The sequence below is a fragment of the Danio aesculapii genome, chromosome 24 (assembly GCF_903798145.1).
Source record: "Danio aesculapii chromosome 24, fDanAes4.1, whole genome shotgun sequence".
Taxonomy (NCBI): domain Eukaryota; kingdom Metazoa; phylum Chordata; class Actinopteri; order Cypriniformes; family Danionidae; genus Danio; species Danio aesculapii.
In genome coordinates this window covers 18,009,113-18,029,864 of record NC_079458.1, presented here as the reverse complement: position 1 = coordinate 18,029,864, position 20,752 = coordinate 18,009,113, and the positions used below count along the sequence as shown (strand labels likewise).

Sequence of the window (20,752 nt, the reverse complement as noted above, 5' to 3'; positions counted from 1 at the left end):
AAAAAACTACTTTAATCGCATTAATAATTATACTTACTTTTTCACATTTTATAGTGGACTTCTTATATAAAAACATAAACACATTTGTCACACAATGGTGTTCAATGTTGAATACAAGAGTCAAGCTACATTGCCTTGTGCATTGTCTTCTATCACCCCAACCTTCCCATCATTCTCTTCTCAGATTGGATTGCGGGTCAAATCAAAGGTTACCATGGGCCAACTTTTGCCCGCTGGCCCTACTTTCGACATCTCTGAACTAGTGTAATAGTCATGATGTAACATATCGCACAGACTCACACATCAGATAACTACTTTAAAGGGTTAAATTACAAAAAAAAAATTCAGTTATTAATTACTTTTCCGCATACCACTCCAATCCCCTGAGAGATTTAACCATTTTCAAAACACAAATTAAGTTATTATTGATGAAATCCAAAAGCTCTCTGGCAAGTGTCCTGAGTAGGGCTGCAAGATATTGGAAAAGTCTTATATTATGATATATTTTTTCTGCAATAAATATTGCAAAATTAGATTAGATTAGATTCAACTTTATTGTCATTCCACATGTACAAATACAAGGCAACGAAATGCAGTTTAGGTCTAACCATCAGTGCAATAGCAGCAAGTGCAGGATACAGGTATAAGTTATAAAGTGCAGTTATAGAAAAACTATGGTGATATTTACAGATGGATGTACTATGAACATTATATACAGGTTGTAGCTATGAACAGAGATTTGCAATAAATGAATATATGTACAGATTGCTATTAATAATCAGAAGTGTGCAGATAGATAAACATAATTACAAATGTATATGTACAGTGGGTGTGTATATAATTACAAATGTCCATGTGCAGTGGGTATGAACAGTTCAAATAGGTGAATCAGGGCAATATAGTGCAATGAATATGTGCAAATGAATGCAGTTTCACAAGATAGTTCAAATAGCTCTATTTGACAATATTCTGGGGAGTCTAACAGTATTGAAGTGCAGAAGTTGAATAAATTAAATACATTGAAAATTACTTTCTTACTTTGTTTTGTCTTGCTTCTAGTCCAAATATCAAAAAATAAATGAATTTAAGCAAGTAAAAATATGGCTTAGTTTTCATTGTCAGAAAAAAGTGAAAATTAAGAGTTTTTCCTTAAAACAAGCTAAATGATCTGACAGTGGGAAAAGTGAAATTATTTTGTTTTCACTTTGAAATGTAGATGTTTGGACTAGAAACAAGACAAAATTTCTTAGTAGGAGATTTTTTTTGCGTAAATCATATAAATTCCATATAAATACGGCAATTAAATACAATTTTGTAGCTCCTGGTCAACTATAAAACATTGGATATCTTTGTGATGTGACTATTGCTGATACGCACATAGCAGTATTGATGCTAAAATGATATATTGAGCAACCCTAGGACTGAGACATTTATAATCCAAAAAGGAACCAAAATCTTTTTTTAAATGTTCCGTGCAAATTAAGTGGTTTAACTTTGATTGTATGAAGCTCCAAGAACATGTTTATGCACAAAAAACCTGTAAAAACGACTTTGTTCAACTATCTTTTCTCTCCCGTGTCAGGTCAAGGTACACACATTTACTACGGGCAATACAACTTACCTCCATTAGGGTCAGCAGTAGGGCTGCACAATATATAGTTTGAGCATTGATATCGTAGTGTGTGCATCCGCAATAGTCAAATCGCAAGACATGCAATGTTAAGTTAGGATTATAGATGACCAGAAACCACAGGTCAAAACACACAAGATTTGTGGAGACACTGCAGAATTGAACTGTAATAGAGTGAAAGCTTAGCTTCTGCATGTGTTTTTATGGTCTGTGACTGTGTGAGCATTTGAAGAGAGTTTTAAGCATTTTAGTAGTGCATAAAGAAGTTTTTATAAAGATTAATTTTATTAAATTATTTATATGGTGGAGACTATACAGTACTATTTTACATTTGATTATTCAATTTCTGTACCTGGATACTGTTGCTCTCTCTAAGAAAACCATAAAGCACCGTCTATTTCACTTTAATATTTGCTCATTTGTTTTTATTTATGACTGTAGTTTCAAGAGTTCACACTTAGCTGATGATTGATTATAAGCAAGTTTGGCATGCTGTCCTAGGAGAGAGCCCTGAGCTCAAAAGGTCCTTGAGCCCTGGGCTCCCTCCTGTTGGCAGGGCGAGAGGGGAGCTTTGAGCTCAGGTAGATATCGACAACTCCCCCTTTTTGATAAGAGCTGATGACTAAAATGATTGCTATGAAAGGAAATGCTGCTGCATGAGCATTTGACTGTAGTGGTAAATTTAGATTGATCAATTCACTTGTAGTGCATGTTTTTGGAATGTGGGAGGAAACCGGAGAACCCGGGAAAAACCTACGCGAGCATGGGAAGAACATGCAAACTTCGCACAGAAACGACAGCCAGTCTGTTAAAGGACTAGAACCGGTGACGTTCTTGCTGTGAGGCAACAGTTCCAACCACTAGGCCACCGTGTCGCCCTATGGAGGGAAAGGTGGAGGAGTAGGGATGGAAGGGGGGATTCTTCAAATCTAAGATGACTGTAGTGAGAAACCATGGCTCTTACATAGTTAATGCAGAACCAACCATGTTCAATTATAATCACGTGATCCTCTCGAAATTAGTTTATAAATAAACTTCACTTATGTATATAAATAAAATACATAAAAATATATTTCACTCCCCTCCAACAAATTATCCTAAGTAATGACTTTGCAAATTTAAGGCATCTGGTGAAATTATATTGCAATATATAATCGCAGAGAAGAAAAAATAATATTGCAACATAAATTTTTTCCAGTATCGTGCATCCCTAGTCAGCAGCACAACAACCATCATATTCAGACATACCAAGTGTCTCGGTAGCTCCGGGAGTGTCCCGCATATTCATAGTGGCTCCCTGATGCCCACGAATGAGATTCAATATCCTGGAAACCACCGCAACGGGACGTAGGAGTGTGGTTTCCCCGCCCACCAAACTAACACGTATAATCATATAAACAGGACGTGCGAAATCACTATAAACAGGACGTGTGCAAGGCAACTGGGATTGAAAGATCTGTTCAACTCTCTGTGATCATCAATCATCATCAAATGTGATCAAGAATGAGTTTTTAAAGTTTTAAACGTTTTTAACAGTGCATGTGCGTAATAAAGTAAATTAAAGATGGTAAAATTGCTGTAATTCATCATCACAACCGCATGTCAGTACAATTATAAAAGAAGATTCAATCCCAGTTTGTGGATGTTAAATCAGGATTATTTTGTACATTAACATAACGGATATCCATACAGCAGTGGATATTAACGTGTATCCTGTTACATTTGCAGTGTAAAAACAGTGCAAAGTTAAATGCGCGTGATGTGTGTGTCTGTGTGTGTGAACTTTGTAACGACATTGTGTGTGACTCATCTTTGCAAAAAGGCTTGAATTATCTCCACAACAAATACATCAAGTAATCATTGGGAAAGTTCTTACTGTAGTATTTCTCACAAACGTTCCGCAAGATCTGCTTTCTTCATGTCTGTCACAGTGCTGTTTATCTGACGCAGCAGAGGTGGAGATTGAGGCACACTCTGACAGGCACGTGGAAATGGTTGGCAGAGAACTAGCATTAAAGGTACAAGCAACAAAAACAGCTACATTGTATTCAGAGCAGAAAATTCCAATATTCTGAAAGATAATAATAAATAATCTGATGGGTGTTTTGAGCTGAATCTTTACAGACACATCCTGGAGACACAAAAGACTTATCTTACATCTTGAAAAAGGGGTAAAAGAGGTGCCCTTTAAAATGCTAGAGGGGAAAGATTCAGAAAACAGTGCTTTTTTTAAGTGACAAAAGAGAACAAAATTGAAAATTTTCTAGATATTTTTTTTTCAGCTTTCTTGTTTTCTGCAGTTAAGTTTTTTAAATAAAATTAGTTTTGGTATTTTGGTTTGTTTGTTTATTAAATTTATGCAAGAAATGTCAAATCAATATTTATATTTATTTGCCTACTTTATTTGTATACTAGTCAAACTTCCAAAAATCAACAATTACCAATGAAATACATCAGCCAAAATTTGTTATACGTTTATTTTGTTTTGACTCACGAGTAATACAGTATTTTTTTTTTTTAATAGTGAGATTATCCTAAACCCTCCTGTTTTTCTCTTTATCATGTGTCGTGACATGAAATACAAACTAACTGTGCGCAGATGAGATAACAGACCGTAGCTCTGGCAGACAGTGTACCATATCACTGTGATCAGTATTTGTCTACATTCCTGTGAACCTAAAGGAACATATTTTTCAATGTGGCCAACTATTCAAAGACATTAATTGAGTTTCATGACTCCTGTATAAATTCAAATTTAATTGGCACTCAGTAACAGGTGGTATCGCTTTAAATATGCAAATGAATCCACAGCCCTAATGATTTACCTGCATGTTTTCTTACACTGAAAACAGCAACCAGGAAGAATGGCATGCATGCATTCATTTAATTGTTTGTTCCAGTGCCAAAAAAGCAAACTCGAAACTGAATGTAAAAGCAGTTTTTTCCATTCATGGCTTGAAAAACTAAATATTATAAACAAAAACACAAAATATAAAAGATACTGCATAAACATTATTGTATTTCAGGAAACTAGACACTCTATGTCATCATTCTTTTAGAAGTGCCATGCTATTGAACACGACCTTATGCTATTAGAGCAGCTCAAACAGTCAAACAGGTTTGAGCAGAGAAAAGAAAGTACAGTGAACAGGTAAATCTTGCACAGACATGCCACACAATAAAATATGGATCCACGTAGGTTTGTCTCTGCAATCCTCTGCTTTCATTTCACACTAAGAGTAATTCTACACTATTAAAATGATACACCTAAAATAAGATGTAAATAATGCGTGTCAAAGAAACCACTCACAAATGTTTCTGTAATAAACAGTTTAACATCCAATAAACATTTCTAACAGAAGGCTTGGTGAATATTTCACTTGATGGTCACATCGTTTTAATTGTCAACACTGTGTGTGTATGGCTATTGCACAAGTGCACTGAATGACACAGACTAGCCCACGCAGGACTTATAGTTTCAATTCCCATTCAGCATGACATTTCTACTTCAAGTATTTTGTTGATGAAATAGTGTAGGAACAAAAGCTGATTAATTCTGTCTAATTTAGTATTAAATAAGGAGTTAGGTGTATATATATATAAATATGTACTTTATTTTAACTGATATTAATGTTTATTTTGCAGACTGTTTGAGTGTATGCTCACAGTGTGTGCTTGTATGTGTGTGTGCTCTCACTACTCACAAAATGTGTTTGGATGTGACTTGAATGGGTTAAAAGCAAAGGACCAATTTTGAGTATGGGTAAAAGCATACTTGACAAGGCTCACTTCACTTCAAAATGCAGAACTGATTTTATTTAAAGTTTCAATTCTGCCATATATAAATGGTGATACTATTTACTGATACAGTATTTAAAACCTACCGTATACACATTTTAAAGTGGTCTTGTTATTTTCGCTATTTTAAAAATACAAGGCTATAGAACATATTGAGAAAAAAAAACTGACAATAAAATTGATTAAAGGTCTGTATTCAATCTAACTATATGCTTTTGTTTTAAATGATCTCATTTTTGGACACTCTTGTGATATTAAGAGTACAGCCAAACACATTAGCACAACTGTTGCAGTGCATTCTGCAGATCCTAATAGCAAAAACGGATACAAAATTACAGAATTGTCCAAATACAGACGGCCATCTGGTGTAAACATGGACATTTTAGGTCATCTTAACATATTTAAAGACATTTTAAGACGGATACAGTATTTTGTACTGATGCCAACCAAAGCTTCAAGATTAAATTCTGACTGGCAGACATTTGTCTCGGTTTGTGGAGCTTTGCATTTCTGCCATGTGGTTAGCTTGTTTTTAATAAATATTTTATTACGTAATGTACATTGTGTACTATCGCAGAGAAAAGGACCTGTTACACATAAAAAAACTTATTACAACCGCCGACGTACTTCAAGAGTGGCTCGCAAGCAGATAATACAAAGACAGTAAACTCATAATCACATCTTGCCTTATTTTTTCACTCTTTCCATCCAACTGACTCCAGTGACGTGTCGGGAGGCAAAGGAAGTCCAGCGATTCAAAAATCCAGCTCGGCGTGTCTGGACGCTAAATGTTGACCCGGCTGAACTGAAAGAGTTTGTCCTCTCCGACATTCATCATGTTCCCGATGAGCCGCCCGTGAGAGAAAGACAGACACGCTGATGTTTGTTTCGAAGTTCCGAAACAATCAGTCACGCGACTGAAAGCAGCAAGACGAGGAATAATAATGTTGTGAAGGAGCATAAACAACAGCGCTATCTGGCGGCACAACTGAACTCTCTTCTTTTTTTTTTTTTCATGAGTTTTATTGGCGGTTGCATACGGCATACTCTCACGAACACTCTCATTATATATCATAATCAGGGTTCGATATTATATTATATTATATTATATTATATTATATTATATTATATTATATTATATTATATTATATTATATTATATTATATTATATATTATTATATTATATATTATTATATATTATTATATTATATTATATTATATTATATTATATTATGTTATATTATATTATATTATATTATATTATATTATATTATATTATATTATATTCACGTAAAATACATGTTCATATATTCATGAAAATTATATATATATATATATATATATATATATATATATATATATATATATATATATATATATATATATATATATATATATATATATATATACATACACATATATGGCAGTAAATGCATGTTAATATACAGTATATATATGAGCAATTCCATGCAAATATCAACCTTGCCATGAAAGTTTTCACTAAAATAGCAGTATTTTACTAGTATTTTAACAGTATTTTACTGCACAATAAAAACCCTTAAAAATATCTGTCAATGCTTTCCAACAATTATATTTGATTTACCAAAGTCACACAAGTGCCAATTTCACATCTGTCACACCCACAACGAAGAGATGTCACATCCATAATGAAGCTTTTTCCTCATAAATGCAAAAATGTAAACTAAAATAAAGTCAGTCATGTTTATTCTACAGAGAGCCAACTCTTATCCCTTTGATTAGCATTATTTTCTTTGGGTTGTTCAATTTAACCCTCCCTACTCTCCAAGAAGTAAACTTATCCAGAGCGAGCAGAAGGGCTGCCAAAACCACTCTGGACTCCTCACACCCAGCCCACTGCCTCTTTTACCTTCTGGTTAATGCCATACAGAGCACTGTGCACCAGAACAGCCCGACACAGAAACAGTTTTTTCCCTCAGACAATCCATCTCATGAGCACCTATGATAGTTATTGTGAAACAAGCATCACTATATTTTATACACATATACACTTATTTATTTAACAACACACTTTACATGCCAATTTGCACATAACAGCTGTAAATATACCTGTACATACACTTGTCAATTTGTATATTTGCATTCACTACTTCTATTTTTAAAATGCTTCATGTTTTTGTCCTGCCTCTGTTATTCTGTTGCACTGTAGAAGCTCTGTCACGAAAACAAATTCCTCGCATGTGTGAACATACCTGGCAATAAAGCTCTTTCTGACTCTGATTTAATTTACAGAATTTCTACAAAGTATGTTGTACATTGTAAACTCACAGATTTTTTTTGGTCACATCCATAACACATGTCTATTTTCCTCATTTAAAACATAAAACATGTTTACAGATTGATATTTTTCTGATCCCATAACTGTGGTCAGCCGTTTTGGAAAATATAAACAGATGTTTCAATATAATGTTAACACTCATTCATTCATTTTCTTTTCGGCTTAGTCCCTTTATTAATCTGGGGTGGCCACAGCGGAATGAAACGCCAACTTATCTAGCATATGTTTCATGCAGCAGATGCCCTTCCAGCTGCAACCCATCACTGGGAAACATCCATACACTCTAACTCACACACGGACAATTTAGCCTACCCAATTCACCTGAACACAGGGAGAACATGGAAACTCCACACAGAAATGCCAACTGACCCAGCCGAGGCTCGAACCAGCGATCTTCTTGCTGTGAGGCGATCGTGCAACCCACTGCGCCACTGTGATGCCATAATGTTAACATATGTGAATTTAAATTTCGAGTTTTTACAGAAAATGCACTGCTGGAATTACTCATATATATATATATATATATATATATATATATATATATATATATATATATATATATATATATATATATATATATATATATATATATATATATATATATATATATATATATAAATGAAGAGAATCTAATATATATATACATATATATATGAAGAAAAATCTCAAATTTGCATTTTTCTCAGGCCCCTTTCAGGAGTTTTAGTAATTTTTCACTTAGTCACTTTCATTGCCTTTAAAGTGAAATAACTGAAGATAAACATTGGAGGCTGAGAAAAATGCTAATTTTAGAGGAAAATTTCAGACAGCACTTAAAAGTTTTTGCATTATATATACAGTTGAAGTCAGAATTATTAGCCCCCCTTTGAATTTTTTTCTTTTTAACATGTTTCCCAAATGATCTGATAATATTTTTTCTTCTGGAGAAAGTCTTCTTTGTTTTATTTTGGCTAGAATAAAGCAGTTTTAAATTAAAAAAAAACATTTTAAGGTCAAAATTACTAGCCCGTTTAAGCTATTTTTTTATAGTCTACAGAACAAACCATTGTTATACAATAGCTTGCCTAATTTTTAATTATAATAATAATAATAATAATTACCCTAACCTGCCTAGTTAACCTAATTAACCTAGTTAAGCCTTTAAATGTCACTTTAAGCTGCATAGAAGTGTCTTGAAAAATATTATTTACTGTCATCATGGCAAAGATAAAATAAATCAGTTATTAGAAATGAGTTATTAAAACTATTATGTTTAGAAATGTGTTAAACAAATCTTCTCTTCGTTAAACAGAAATTGGGGAAAAAATAAACAGGGGGGCTAATAAGGGGCTAACTGTATATACACAACCACACACACATAGACACATATATGCCAGTAAAATATGTGTTTATATATGGATAAAAGACGTTTGTCCCTATACTTATAAAAATATTATATTATATTATATTATATTATATTATATTATATTATACTGCAATTTATATTTTGTACCTTGCATTTGACATTTTTCTAGTCTATTTTGTTTCATATTTGTTTTACTACTTCTAATTTAGCCTTAACAATTTTGTCCAAACAATTAATGATTAACACCTATAATTGAAAGATTTTTTTGTTTTGGAATAAGCTGCTCATCCATCTAGTCATGGTTAACACCAAATGATCCACAAGAGGGCAGTATGGACCTACATAATAAGAATGCTCTGTCACGTTCAGTGAGAATATTTTCACTGTTACAATATGTTGCTGTTATAATATAAACCTGCTAAAAATGCGAATTTTTACGACAACAATATTTCAGTTATGCTTAAAATACAAATAGGTCATCGGTAATACATGAACAGAACACCTACGTGAACTCAAAGTAACACACGAGCAGCATGCAAATAAAAAACACGTCAGAGTGTCACAGACCAGTTGCATTTCAACAACAAGAGCACGCTGCTCCGCCTACTTTTGTCCACCAATCAGCAGCGAGGCCGCGTGCGCAGATTCAAACCCGCTTGCGGAAGAAGGCTGGGCGCGAGATTCGGCGGGATGGACAAAAAATGAAACAGAATGAGTGGAAGAAATCCACGCGCTGAAAACACAGTACATAGTGACAGTGGAGAGGGGAGGGTGTGTGAGCAAGGCGCGCAAGGATAACACTGCTATATTTAAGGATTTTCCATCTTCACCGTTTTGAGATCGCATTGGAAATATACTTCTTAGTGTTTTATAACAACCATTTTGGAAGGACATTTTGTGGCGTCTCATATTTATTACAAGGGGCTCTCGGGAATGTGACTGTACGGATCTGAAGGTTTTTTTGAGGAAAAAAAGACATGTCTGTCAGTGGCATGTGTGGATAAATGTCAGCTGTGTGTTCTGATTTCAAGAAGATTGCAACATTGGATATTTTGAAGGCGTTTTCCTTTGTAAATATCTGGAGACATTTGACATGGCCAATATGAAGTCCCGGAGGTGAGATGATGGATCTTATAAACTGAAGAAAAATGCTAATTAAAGATTTTAATAGGATCAGATTTGTTATCTTGTGAATTGTGTTGAAATGTATAGATAGTATGATGATCTCCAATTCAACCCAAAACATTGGGAGATTGTTTGAGTTTTTAGTATTCTAAAGAAACTTTTGGGTTTAAATATTAGTTATTTTGTGTCACCACATAAATTACTATGCCAACACAACGTTCATAATAACAATAATTAGGAATAAAGTTCCACAATATCATCTAAAACGTTTATAAATGATTATAGTTTAACTTACATGGTGTGACAGTCCGATCTCAATGACGCATCGCGTTGCACCTGCTGACCAACAAGATTTCATCGAGATCCTAAAAACGGGTTCAGTCTTTTAAAATAACTTATTTTTTCTTATTGCTACTACCTCCAGAATGTTAATTCATATCAAATGTTGTTTGTTTTAAAGGTTTAGAATCACTTTATTTTGTTAGCCTAAATGCTAACAGTTAGCATGCTCTACCGAGTTTTCTATTTGGAGTGGACTAGCATGCTAACATTTTACTGAATGTAGTAAATGTAACTGGATAAGTAAACGAAATCAGTCACCAGTGAATAAAAAAAGTTTAAATTCGTCTACAAGTGAGAGTAATATCCGAACAGAAGTGAGGGAAGGTGCAATTGTTGCGGATTTAGAGGATTATGGGGTATTAGATGAAACTAATTGTGCCCCGCTGCCTAATATGGCATTACATATTAATAACACCATACCATCACCAATTATTTATAAAAATAGGTTACTGATGCACATAAACAATATTTTATAAGATGATTATTCCTCGTTTTAAAAAATAGTGTTTTTGTTGTACTTTAACACTTAAATTTCACATTAAAAATCTGAAAAGTGTATAATAAGAGTTTGCTATGTTAAAGGTGCTGGAAATTAACATGTAACTTTTGTTAATAATACGCTGAAAAGCTGTAAAATGTAAAAATTAGTTTGTTTATTATGCACATTTTTATGCAACTAACCCTAAATTTAAACCTCATTCTAACTCTAATCATATAGTAAGTACATGTAATTAATCATTATTACTCAATAGCTAAATAGTTACATTAAAATGGCACCTTAAAATAAAGTGCAGTTTATAGTGAAAATATATTGTAAAATAAACAATAAAGCACATAATTTATATGTGGAGGTATTGAATATATTAAGTATAAAACATACATATTAAATTGTATTAGAGTAATAATAGTGTAAGGATATTCATGTTGTGCTTAATGCTTGGCACAGAATCACTTACTGGCGTCTAGCTGGTTTATAAAACTGTGTCAGATTTTCCAAACACATGTTTATAAAAGGAAGGTGACGTAAAGCTTTCTTTTTGTGCCCATACAAACATGCCCATGATGTTATTTATGGATAAATGAACATTTGAATGCGTGTTTTTCATGTGTTGTTAAGAGAAAATGCACCTAAATACCTAAAATTTCTTATCGCATGGTGTACAATTTTTTCAGCTCATTAATCATACTAAATTATGTGTTTTTGTGCAAGTAATATGTAAAATTACTGAGTAGGGTTGTATTAACTTCAGAGAATATAAGATTCTGTTTAAACAGAAAAGAAAAAAATCATTGTCTATTGTATGTCTTTAGAAAATGTGTGTGTGTATAATAAATAGAAACTGCTGCAGGCCTTAATCTATCTGAACAGATTTGTAGTTTGTACAGACGCTGTTTGCGCTCACACACTGTGGCCAATCATTATTTTTGCTTGCCTCCTGACTGAATGATGCAAGCGCTGATCACTTCCAAATATGAAGTAAAATGGGCTTGTTCATCACCTCAACCCTTCCTGAAGGGTGGAGATCATATTCAAGCATGTTTCTTAAATGAAACGCTTCTTTCATTGGGTGGCGTGTAACACTGAGAGCCAATGTTTCAATGATAAACAAGCAGAGAAGGATTTTGAACTTCCATATTTGTACCACTTTAGTCAAAATTGGACTTCGGCCTAAATATACACCTAACACAGCTTTAGGCATCCTGGTAGAATGTGCTCTGGCATATTTCTTTAATGATTAGACTTCCTTGACTTGCTCTTTTTGAAAATATTTTAGCTCTACAGCAAGCAGTCACCTTTAGCCATTGGATAAATGATTTTCCATTAGGTTTGTGCTCTGGTATCCCAGGGAGAATTTACTACCCGCTGGTGTTGATTAAATACTCTTTACCGCACTGTGTTGGTGAAATGTTAACAGGCAACAAGGCATACCCATAGACTAAAGTCTCTGGCAGAGCGATTGTCACTTTGATTCACTTTTGCAGACAATTTTATTTTGTGTATATATTAGACATGGGCCAGTATAAGATTCTGACAGTATGATAACCTTGGATAAAAATATCATGGTTTCACGATAGGACGGAATTGTGATCACTGCCCTAAAATAAGTTCTTTTTAAATGTCTGGGTAAAAAACAACAACCTTTTCCCCCTTTGAACATGGTATATTTTATTTTAACATGTAAAATATTTTGGGACATGTCAGGCTAAATAATTAAAATAAATCATTACCTTCTACTATCTTTATTAGTTTCAAAAACAGTGATTTCTTTACAATTTAATAACAATTCCTTATATTTATATAGCGCTTTTCTAGACACTCAAAGCGCTTTTCACATTGGGGGAAATCTCCTCATCCAGCACCAGTGTGCAGCATCCACCTGGATGACACGACGGCAGCCATATTAGACTAGACTGCACTCCACACACCAGCTGATAGGTGGAGAGGAGACGGAGTGATGAAGCCAATTATGATATGGGGATGGTTAGGAGGCCATGATGGACAGAGGCCACTGGGCAAATATGGCCAGGATGCCGGGGTTAAATAAATCCCTACTCTTTTTTTGAAGGACATCCTGGATTTTTAACGACCACAGAGGGTCAGGACCTCGGTTTCACGTATTATCCGAAAGATGGCGCTCACTGAGCAGTATAGAGTCCCCTTCACTATACTGGGGCGTTAGGACCCACACAGACTGCAGGTTTAGCCCCCTGCTGGCCTCACTAACACCACTTCCGGCAGCAACCTAGCTTTCCCATGTGGTCCCCCATCCAGGTACTGACCTGGCGCAGCCCTGCTCAGGTTCAGTGGGTAACCATGTGAGAGTTGTAGAGAGCTAGCTGCCGGCTTGGAACGCCATCTTTAGATATCTTTTTTTTTTTCTTTGAATATAAAATAAGTCACTGCAATGTTCAGGTCTATAGCATGCTTTGATGTTGTTTCTTTAGTGGTTTGTTTCTTAAATGTTTCCTGAATCATGGGCTGATTTAATGTGGAGGGTTCTTTTCTGCTGGAGATACTGCTGCCCTAAAAAACCTCAATAAAATATCCATTAAAAAAACAGAAAAATACAAATACCTTAGGAACGGTATAACAGAAATGTAACGGTATTAAAACCTTGACTTTTCTTAACCGCGGTATACCTTAAAACTGGTTATCATCCCATGCCTAGGAATAATGCTTGAATGCATGCTCTGGAATAATGCTTGAATTCACTTTTGTGGCTTGTATTGCCTGCTTGGAGACTAATTACTCTCAGGCATGTCCTGTTTAATGAGCCGCCTGCTTTTCTAAACGGTATGCATCTTGTATTTACAGATGAGCGATCATGCTTGTCTGTTTAACTGTTTGCATCAGACAGTTTGAGCGTAAAGATTTCTGATTATATTTATTTTTGTTAAATAATTTCTTTTCTGTGCTACGTTTGTGTTTCATGGCTGCAGTGAAGATGAAGACGAAGATCATCACTCTACGGACCCTGACAGCAGAGAACCCAAGAATTCTAAAAAGACCCTGTGCAAAATTAAATGGTCCCGAGATGAGGTATGCCTGTCTTTGTAAGGTTTAGTTGGGGTTATGCTTGGAAGCTCTGTGATGAAACAGGAAGGGGTGGGAATTGTGACAGTGCTGTTAGTGTTGCTGTCTGAAATGGAAAACCTCACGATCTTTCTTTCATGCACAGGATGAGAAGCTGAAGAAGCTTGTTGAGCAACACGGAACTGATGGTTGGAAATTAATCGCCAATTATTTCCCAGTGAGTAACATATATTGTCTCTGATGCTACGTTATTGCTTTGAAAGCATTTTTTCTTATCTCAAAAAACAAGTCTTAATGAAATGTAAGGTATTTATTGTTGTATACTGTACATTATCTTGAGTCTTGTTAAGAGCTGTTCTTTCAAATTATTATCTCTAGGGTTGCACAATATATAGTTTCAGCTTCGATATCGCAATGTAATCATTCGCAATCATTGCAGTGTTAAGTCTGTATTATAGTTTATCATTTGCATGTGATTTTGAGGCCTGGAGGATTTCATAAGCATTCATACATAGTTAATTGTACTGTTAGTAACTTTAATGATCAATTTAATTGAATAATTGTTATTTTTATTATTCAATAACTGTATCTGAATATGGTTAGACAACAAAACACTGTTTGTTTTAATTGCATCTTTTTCTTTCTTGTATTTATCTATGCTTTTAATTTGTTTATTAGATATTATGCAGATGCACTCCCCTACAGAATCCTTCCAATCAACCTAAAATTATGAATTCTTTCTGAATATAGATATTCAAGTCATCTGGTAAAATTGTATTTATATTGCAATATATACTGCAGATTAAAAATATCACAATGTTTGCATCTTCCAATATCGTGCAGCCTAAGAGCTCTTTGAAATAATGAATCGGTGATTCACTCGTATGGAAAATTGATTCATTATTTGGTGAATCTGTTTTTTTTTTTTTATTTAATCTCTTGAATAAATAATTGACATGCATCTATAAAAATAGTTTTAAATGAATGATTTAATAACTTACTGGATGAATCAACTTTTTTGAATGAATGTCTTGAACAATGACAATTTTTATTCAGTTTATTAAATTAAACATGGTTTTAATGAATGATTGAATGATTCATTGACTCACTTAAAGACTTCACTTGCTTCCTTACTGTATTAATTGTTTTTTTTACAAATCTCTTAAATAAATAATTTAACAAAACAATAAATCACTTTGAATCATTAATTGATTCACCCACTCAAAGATTTCATTTGTTGCCTAATGAATCATCCTTTACCTGATGAATCCTCTTTTTTTATCTTGAACTATTGATTCAATGACAGATTTGAGAGAGTTTAATTTGCTGGTGTAAAAGTATGCTTGATTTAGATTATTTTGCATGTCAGTTGCAATGTTCACTGTGATTTTACTTAATAATAATACATTTCATTAAAGTCAACTCTTTTTAATGTCATCTAAATTTACTATTAAAAACTATTTTTAAATGCACGGTTGAAATCATAACAATTAAACCCCCTTAGATTTTTTTTTTCTTTTTAAAATATTTTCCAAATGATGTTTAACAGAGCAAGGAAATTTTCACAGTATGTCTGATAATATTTTATCTTCTGGAGAAAGTCTTATTTGTTTTATTTCGGCTAGAATAAAAGCAGTTTTTAATTTTTAAAACCCATTTTAAGGTCAAAATTATTAGCCCCTTTAAGCTATATATTTTTTCGATAGTCTACAGAATAAACTATCATTACACAATGACTTGCCTAATTACACTAACCTGCTTTGTTAACCTAATTAACCTAGTTAAGCTTTTAAATGTCACTTTAAGCTGTAAAGAAGTGTCTTGAAATATATCTAGTAAAATATTATTTACTGTCATCATGGCAAAGATAAAATAAATCAGTTATTAGAAATGAGTTATTAAAACTATTATGTTTAGAAATGTGCTGAAAAAATCTGTTAAACAGAAATGGGGGGGGGATAAACAGGGGGGCTATTAATTCAGGAGGGGTAATAAGTCTGACTTCAACTGTAGCTATGCAAAAACATCCCAAAAAAGTCACATATCAAGATTTCTAACTTTAGATTGAACTGTTTCAGTGGAAAGACTGGATAGAATTTCAGCAGAACTATTGTTAAATCTAGGTTGTATTATTATCGACAGGCCTGTGTGTTAGTAAAGATGTTATTATAGTTATTTGTGTACTTGCTGCAGGTGTTAATGTGGGATTTTGTTGCTCTTTGACAGACGAGGACAGATGGTCAATGTCAGCACCGTTGGCAAAAGGTGCTCAACCCGGAGCTGGTGAAAGGACCCTGGACAAAAGAGGAGGATCAGAGGGTAAGATGAGCCGGGTGTTTAGTGTCCTCAGAGGAAGACAGAGATGAATGGATGGAAAAATGGTGAAACGCCAAGGATTGGGAAGGGTGTGATGGTCTTGTAGTCTTGATTCAGCATTTGTCCTCTTCTTAAGTTCCAAACAACTAAAAACTTTTTTCTTACCACACGCTATTTAAGATATGCATGACAACGTTATACAATAAAATTAAACTTTTGTGAACACTACAGTTCACTTTCTGCACTATTTGATTCTTAATAGTAATGCAAAACTAGACTTGCATACTAGACTACCAAAGCATTTTGAAAAAAAAAGCTGCACATCTTTTATTAATAGTTCAGTAATATCAGTACATATAGTAAGATGTTATTGCAATTTGTAATAACTGTTTTTTAATTTAACATATTTTAAAATGTAATGCATTACTCTCTATGATATTCTCTATGATATACTGACATAATATGACTCTATGACATATGTATGTCACTTGTTATCCGTTTAAACCATCTTTGTTCAATTAAAATATAACTATATTTAAATAAGATAGTATTTTTATATATATTAGATTTTAAATAGTTAAACCTTTTAAATGTTTTTAGACCCAACACGATAGAAATTAAAATACAGCCATTCAGAAGCACAGAATATGCACTCACTCACGAAATGGTAAGGTTTATAATCTAATTAATAAATATCAAACATCTTTAACATTAATAAATGAAGATGGTGGATCACTGATATGTGTTGGTTTGGAGTCACAGTTCTAAAGTTCAATTTCAAACAGTTTATTTTATTTTCAAGAGCTTAGGTGAAACTATCTGCTGCTGCTTTCAGTATATGGCAATAAATGTCATGTAAAATGGCATTCAAACTCGCATTGTTAGCATTTAACACTGAATAAAGCACATGATGTGATCATTGTCAAATTTTTCTGTTCTTCAGCTGCAAGCTTATCAATTCGAGGTGTTGGTTAGAACAAAAACTCCTTTTAATATGGAAAATATTCCTTCTATCACGTGTCGTTGCTTTTATATAGAACACGATTTAAATCAGCCTCTAGGCTCGATCGTGAGAATCGCTCTTGTTGGTCATCAATCTGGCAACCCGCACTTGCATTTGTTTTGATGCAGGAATGCAATAGCTAGTTTAACCACTGGGTGTCAAACTTACATACTGCACATTCAAAAGCAAAGTTCTTTCAATAATATGCTAGCTCAGAGATTAGCTTTACCTGTTTTTATTTGGTCTAGACTAAATTTTACTGACAGAGTTTGGTAAGCTATTTTTATGGTTGTAATTTTCAGCAAATACAATATTTTTTAAAACCTATAAAATGTTATTCTATAATATTTTATAAAATATTCTATAAACCTAGTGTCAAACTTTGTCAGTTTCACGATACAGATGATAGAGTTTCATTTAGTTTCCTTGACTTCTGATTAGTCTCACCTGTGTCTTATTTATTTCCCTATTTTGCTTCTGTTTATACAGTATATACTCTGTATATAGTTCAGTGCGGTGTTGTCATTATCGGGGTTTCCATCCTTAGGTGAAGAGAATCTTTTCAAAGCTGGCAAATGCAAATTAGGTGAATTTCCATCAAGTTGTTAAAGCGGCTGACTGTAGTATTGGTAACCTAGTAACAAACAGTAAACAAGGTAAGCATAATGGAAATTAGGTTTGAGTACTGATTAGGTTTCAGTATTCGCTATGTCAGAGTTTATTCAGCAAATGTGTATCAATCTCCCATAACTCTTTTATGAAATCCAAAACCACCTCAAGTGAATGTAAAAATGTATTTGTGAACTAAGGGATTTTTATTAGAAATTTTGCTTTTCCATCACCCGCTTCTCATGCAGTAATTTATTAACAAAAATCATGGAAACCAAGCTATAGTTTTGGGATATACATGTTAAGTGGATGTTAATACTCTTTTGAAATGACCCTGTGTGCCCTCTTTTATTTAAAAAATTTCCGTTTTTATGTTTGTATCAACATCAAACATTTTTAGATGACAGAGCGTCTATTCTAAACATCTCTACAGGTGATTGAGCTTGTTCATAAATATGGACCCAAACGGTGGTCAGTGATTGCTAAGCACTTACAAGGGCGCATAGGCAAACAATGCAGAGAGCGCTGGCACAATCACCTCAACCCAGAAGTGAAGAAATCCTCCTGGACTCAGGAAGAGGATCGCATTATCTATGAAGCACACAAACGTCTGGGTAACCGCTGGGCTGAGATCTCAAAGCTCCTACCTGGAAGGTAAAAATCAGTCTAAATCTATGCTGAATATAGAAGGGTGCCTGTGTGCTTACTGTATGTAGGCTGGAGATTGACTTTACTTTACTGCACTCTTATAGAACGGACAACTCCATTAAGAACCATTGGAACTCCACCATGCGCAGGAAGGTGGAGCATGAGGGTTACTTACAGGAGGGCAACAAGAGCTACAACAGCGATCCAGGCCAAAAGAAACGTCCCAAATCCAACCCGACTGTGGAATATCCACATGACCAGAATCAGCTAATGTTGAGCGGCCAATCACAGGTGATAACACATTTACATATGTAGCTAAAGCAATATTTAGTTAGTATAGGGATTAATTCTAATTCTATTAACTAGTGACTATTAAGATATTGGTTGTTTATTAGGACTTATAAATTACATATTCTGCATTATTACACGGCTGTCTGGAATACTCCATTCTGATTGGTCAGTCACAACATTACAAGGTATGTTATCTCCAGATAACAACCGCTAAATAATGCAGGCTCATCGGACAACTTCGAATCACTTTGACCATCAGTGAATACGATCAAATCCATATACTTCTACATTCATATGTATCTGCTTGTCTGTCACATTGTGGTTTTTGACTGTTTGACGCCATCTTGTGTATCAATAATACGGTTAGTATCATTCGATGGGTTTCATTTCTGTCAGCTTTGCGTTGTGACTGTTTGGTGCCATCTTGTGGTTGAATAGTGTGCAGGTTAGTGAATACTCCATCAGCTGTTTTAGTTTCTGTCAGATTTGCGCTTAAATAAAGAATTAATAAACTATAACAGCTCAGAACAAGGTTACGTGTGTAATTTTTTTTGTTTTGTGGCAAGTAGCCTTGTAATAAATGAGATAAAGTACATCCAGGATGGTTGTTTTTGCAAAATAAAGCCCTTCAGTCTTACGCTGCTATCACACCAGACGGGGATGAAGCATCAAGCGCGAGTGATTTACATGTTAAGTTAATGCAATGACATGAATAGACATCGGGTGCTTCGCTCAAGTTGGAAAATCTGAACTTCAGCAAACATTCACGCCGCGTTAACCAATCAGGAGCTTTCTCTTATAGGGGCGTGATTATGACGTAGCGCCTGTTGTTAGTGTCCCGAGAGAAAATGCTCTTGCCAAGACCTGACAACAGTTCATCAGACTGGGCTCGGCTTCCATTATCCAGGTATAGTTTCTGGAGGAGTTTATGAATTCACAGAGCAGGGTGCACCTCTGAATGGATCTAGTGGACTCAGACACAGCGCCAAACGAATCGATGCTGTTTATTAGTCTTCCTGAAGCACATACATTTTTTTTATTCTCTCAATAAAACCCATGTTAGCCATTTAGCAAAGAAACTAGAGTCACTAAACAGACAGAAGCCCTGCCCATCACGTGAATGTGAATAGCATGATTTATTTGAGCGTTCTGCGTCAGGTGTGAAGACAGCATCATACAACACTTCTGTACTTCGCAATGTGCCGCCGATTAGCATGTTGGGATTTATTCTGTGATAACAACCTCCTGGATGTACTTTATCCCTAATTATTAATAAGCACCAAACTAGGAGTTTACTGAGCTAAAAGACATAGTTAATGGTTCGTTAATAGCTAGAATTGGACTTTAAATTGTCTTATTAAGTGTGACTTTTATAATTTTTTTTTTATTTTAATAAAGATGCACAATATTTCTCAACCAATAATGATAGCCGATTACTGTGAGTGATGTCTGATGATGGGAATTTTTTTATTTAGTTTTTTATGATAATTTGTGAAATGTTCAACTTATCTGCATAGACAAACCTAACAAAAAATATAATAAATGTAGCAAATGTGAAGTATTTAGTACAGTAAACATTAAAAGCTTTTTTATCGTGTTCGTTTGGCAGCCACCCAGGTATCCATACAGATCACAAAGTGGCCAGTGCTTGGAAAACATCAACGTTCGGATCTCGAGCTTCATCTCGGTAAGTCCCATAACACATTTCTCAGAGCATGCTTCAATCTTCTCTGTATCTCTGAACTTTCTTCTTTCTGAAGTCTGTTCTTCATCTCTATAAATTAAAAACGAAT

General features: G+C 34.2%; 1 protein-coding gene across 3 annotated transcripts in view; it reads left to right on the top strand.

Annotated features, from left to right (window-relative positions):
- The first annotated feature begins 9,770 nt into the window (after positions 1–9,770).
- mybl1 (v-myb avian myeloblastosis viral oncogene homolog-like 1) overlaps positions 9,771–20,752 on the top strand; it is a 26,481-nt gene continuing 15,499 nt past the window's right edge. For 2 of the 3 annotated variants that reach the window (XM_056451112.1, XM_056451111.1), the window contains exons 1-7: positions 9,772–10,206; positions 13,999–14,098; positions 14,238–14,309; positions 16,319–16,411; positions 18,454–18,674; positions 18,773–18,959; positions 20,569–20,646. In XM_056451112.1, coding sequence (XP_056307087.1) covers positions 10,184–10,206; positions 13,999–14,098; positions 14,238–14,309; positions 16,319–16,411; positions 18,454–18,674; positions 18,773–18,959; positions 20,569–20,646 — 774 coding nt within the window. In that variant the 5' untranslated portion in view covers positions 9,772–10,183. Of the gene's footprint in view, positions 10,207–13,998; positions 14,099–14,237; positions 14,310–16,318; positions 16,412–18,453; positions 18,675–18,772; positions 18,960–20,568; positions 20,647–20,752 lie in introns of all 3 variants that reach the window. The other variant, XM_056451110.1, reaches the window with a different exon arrangement.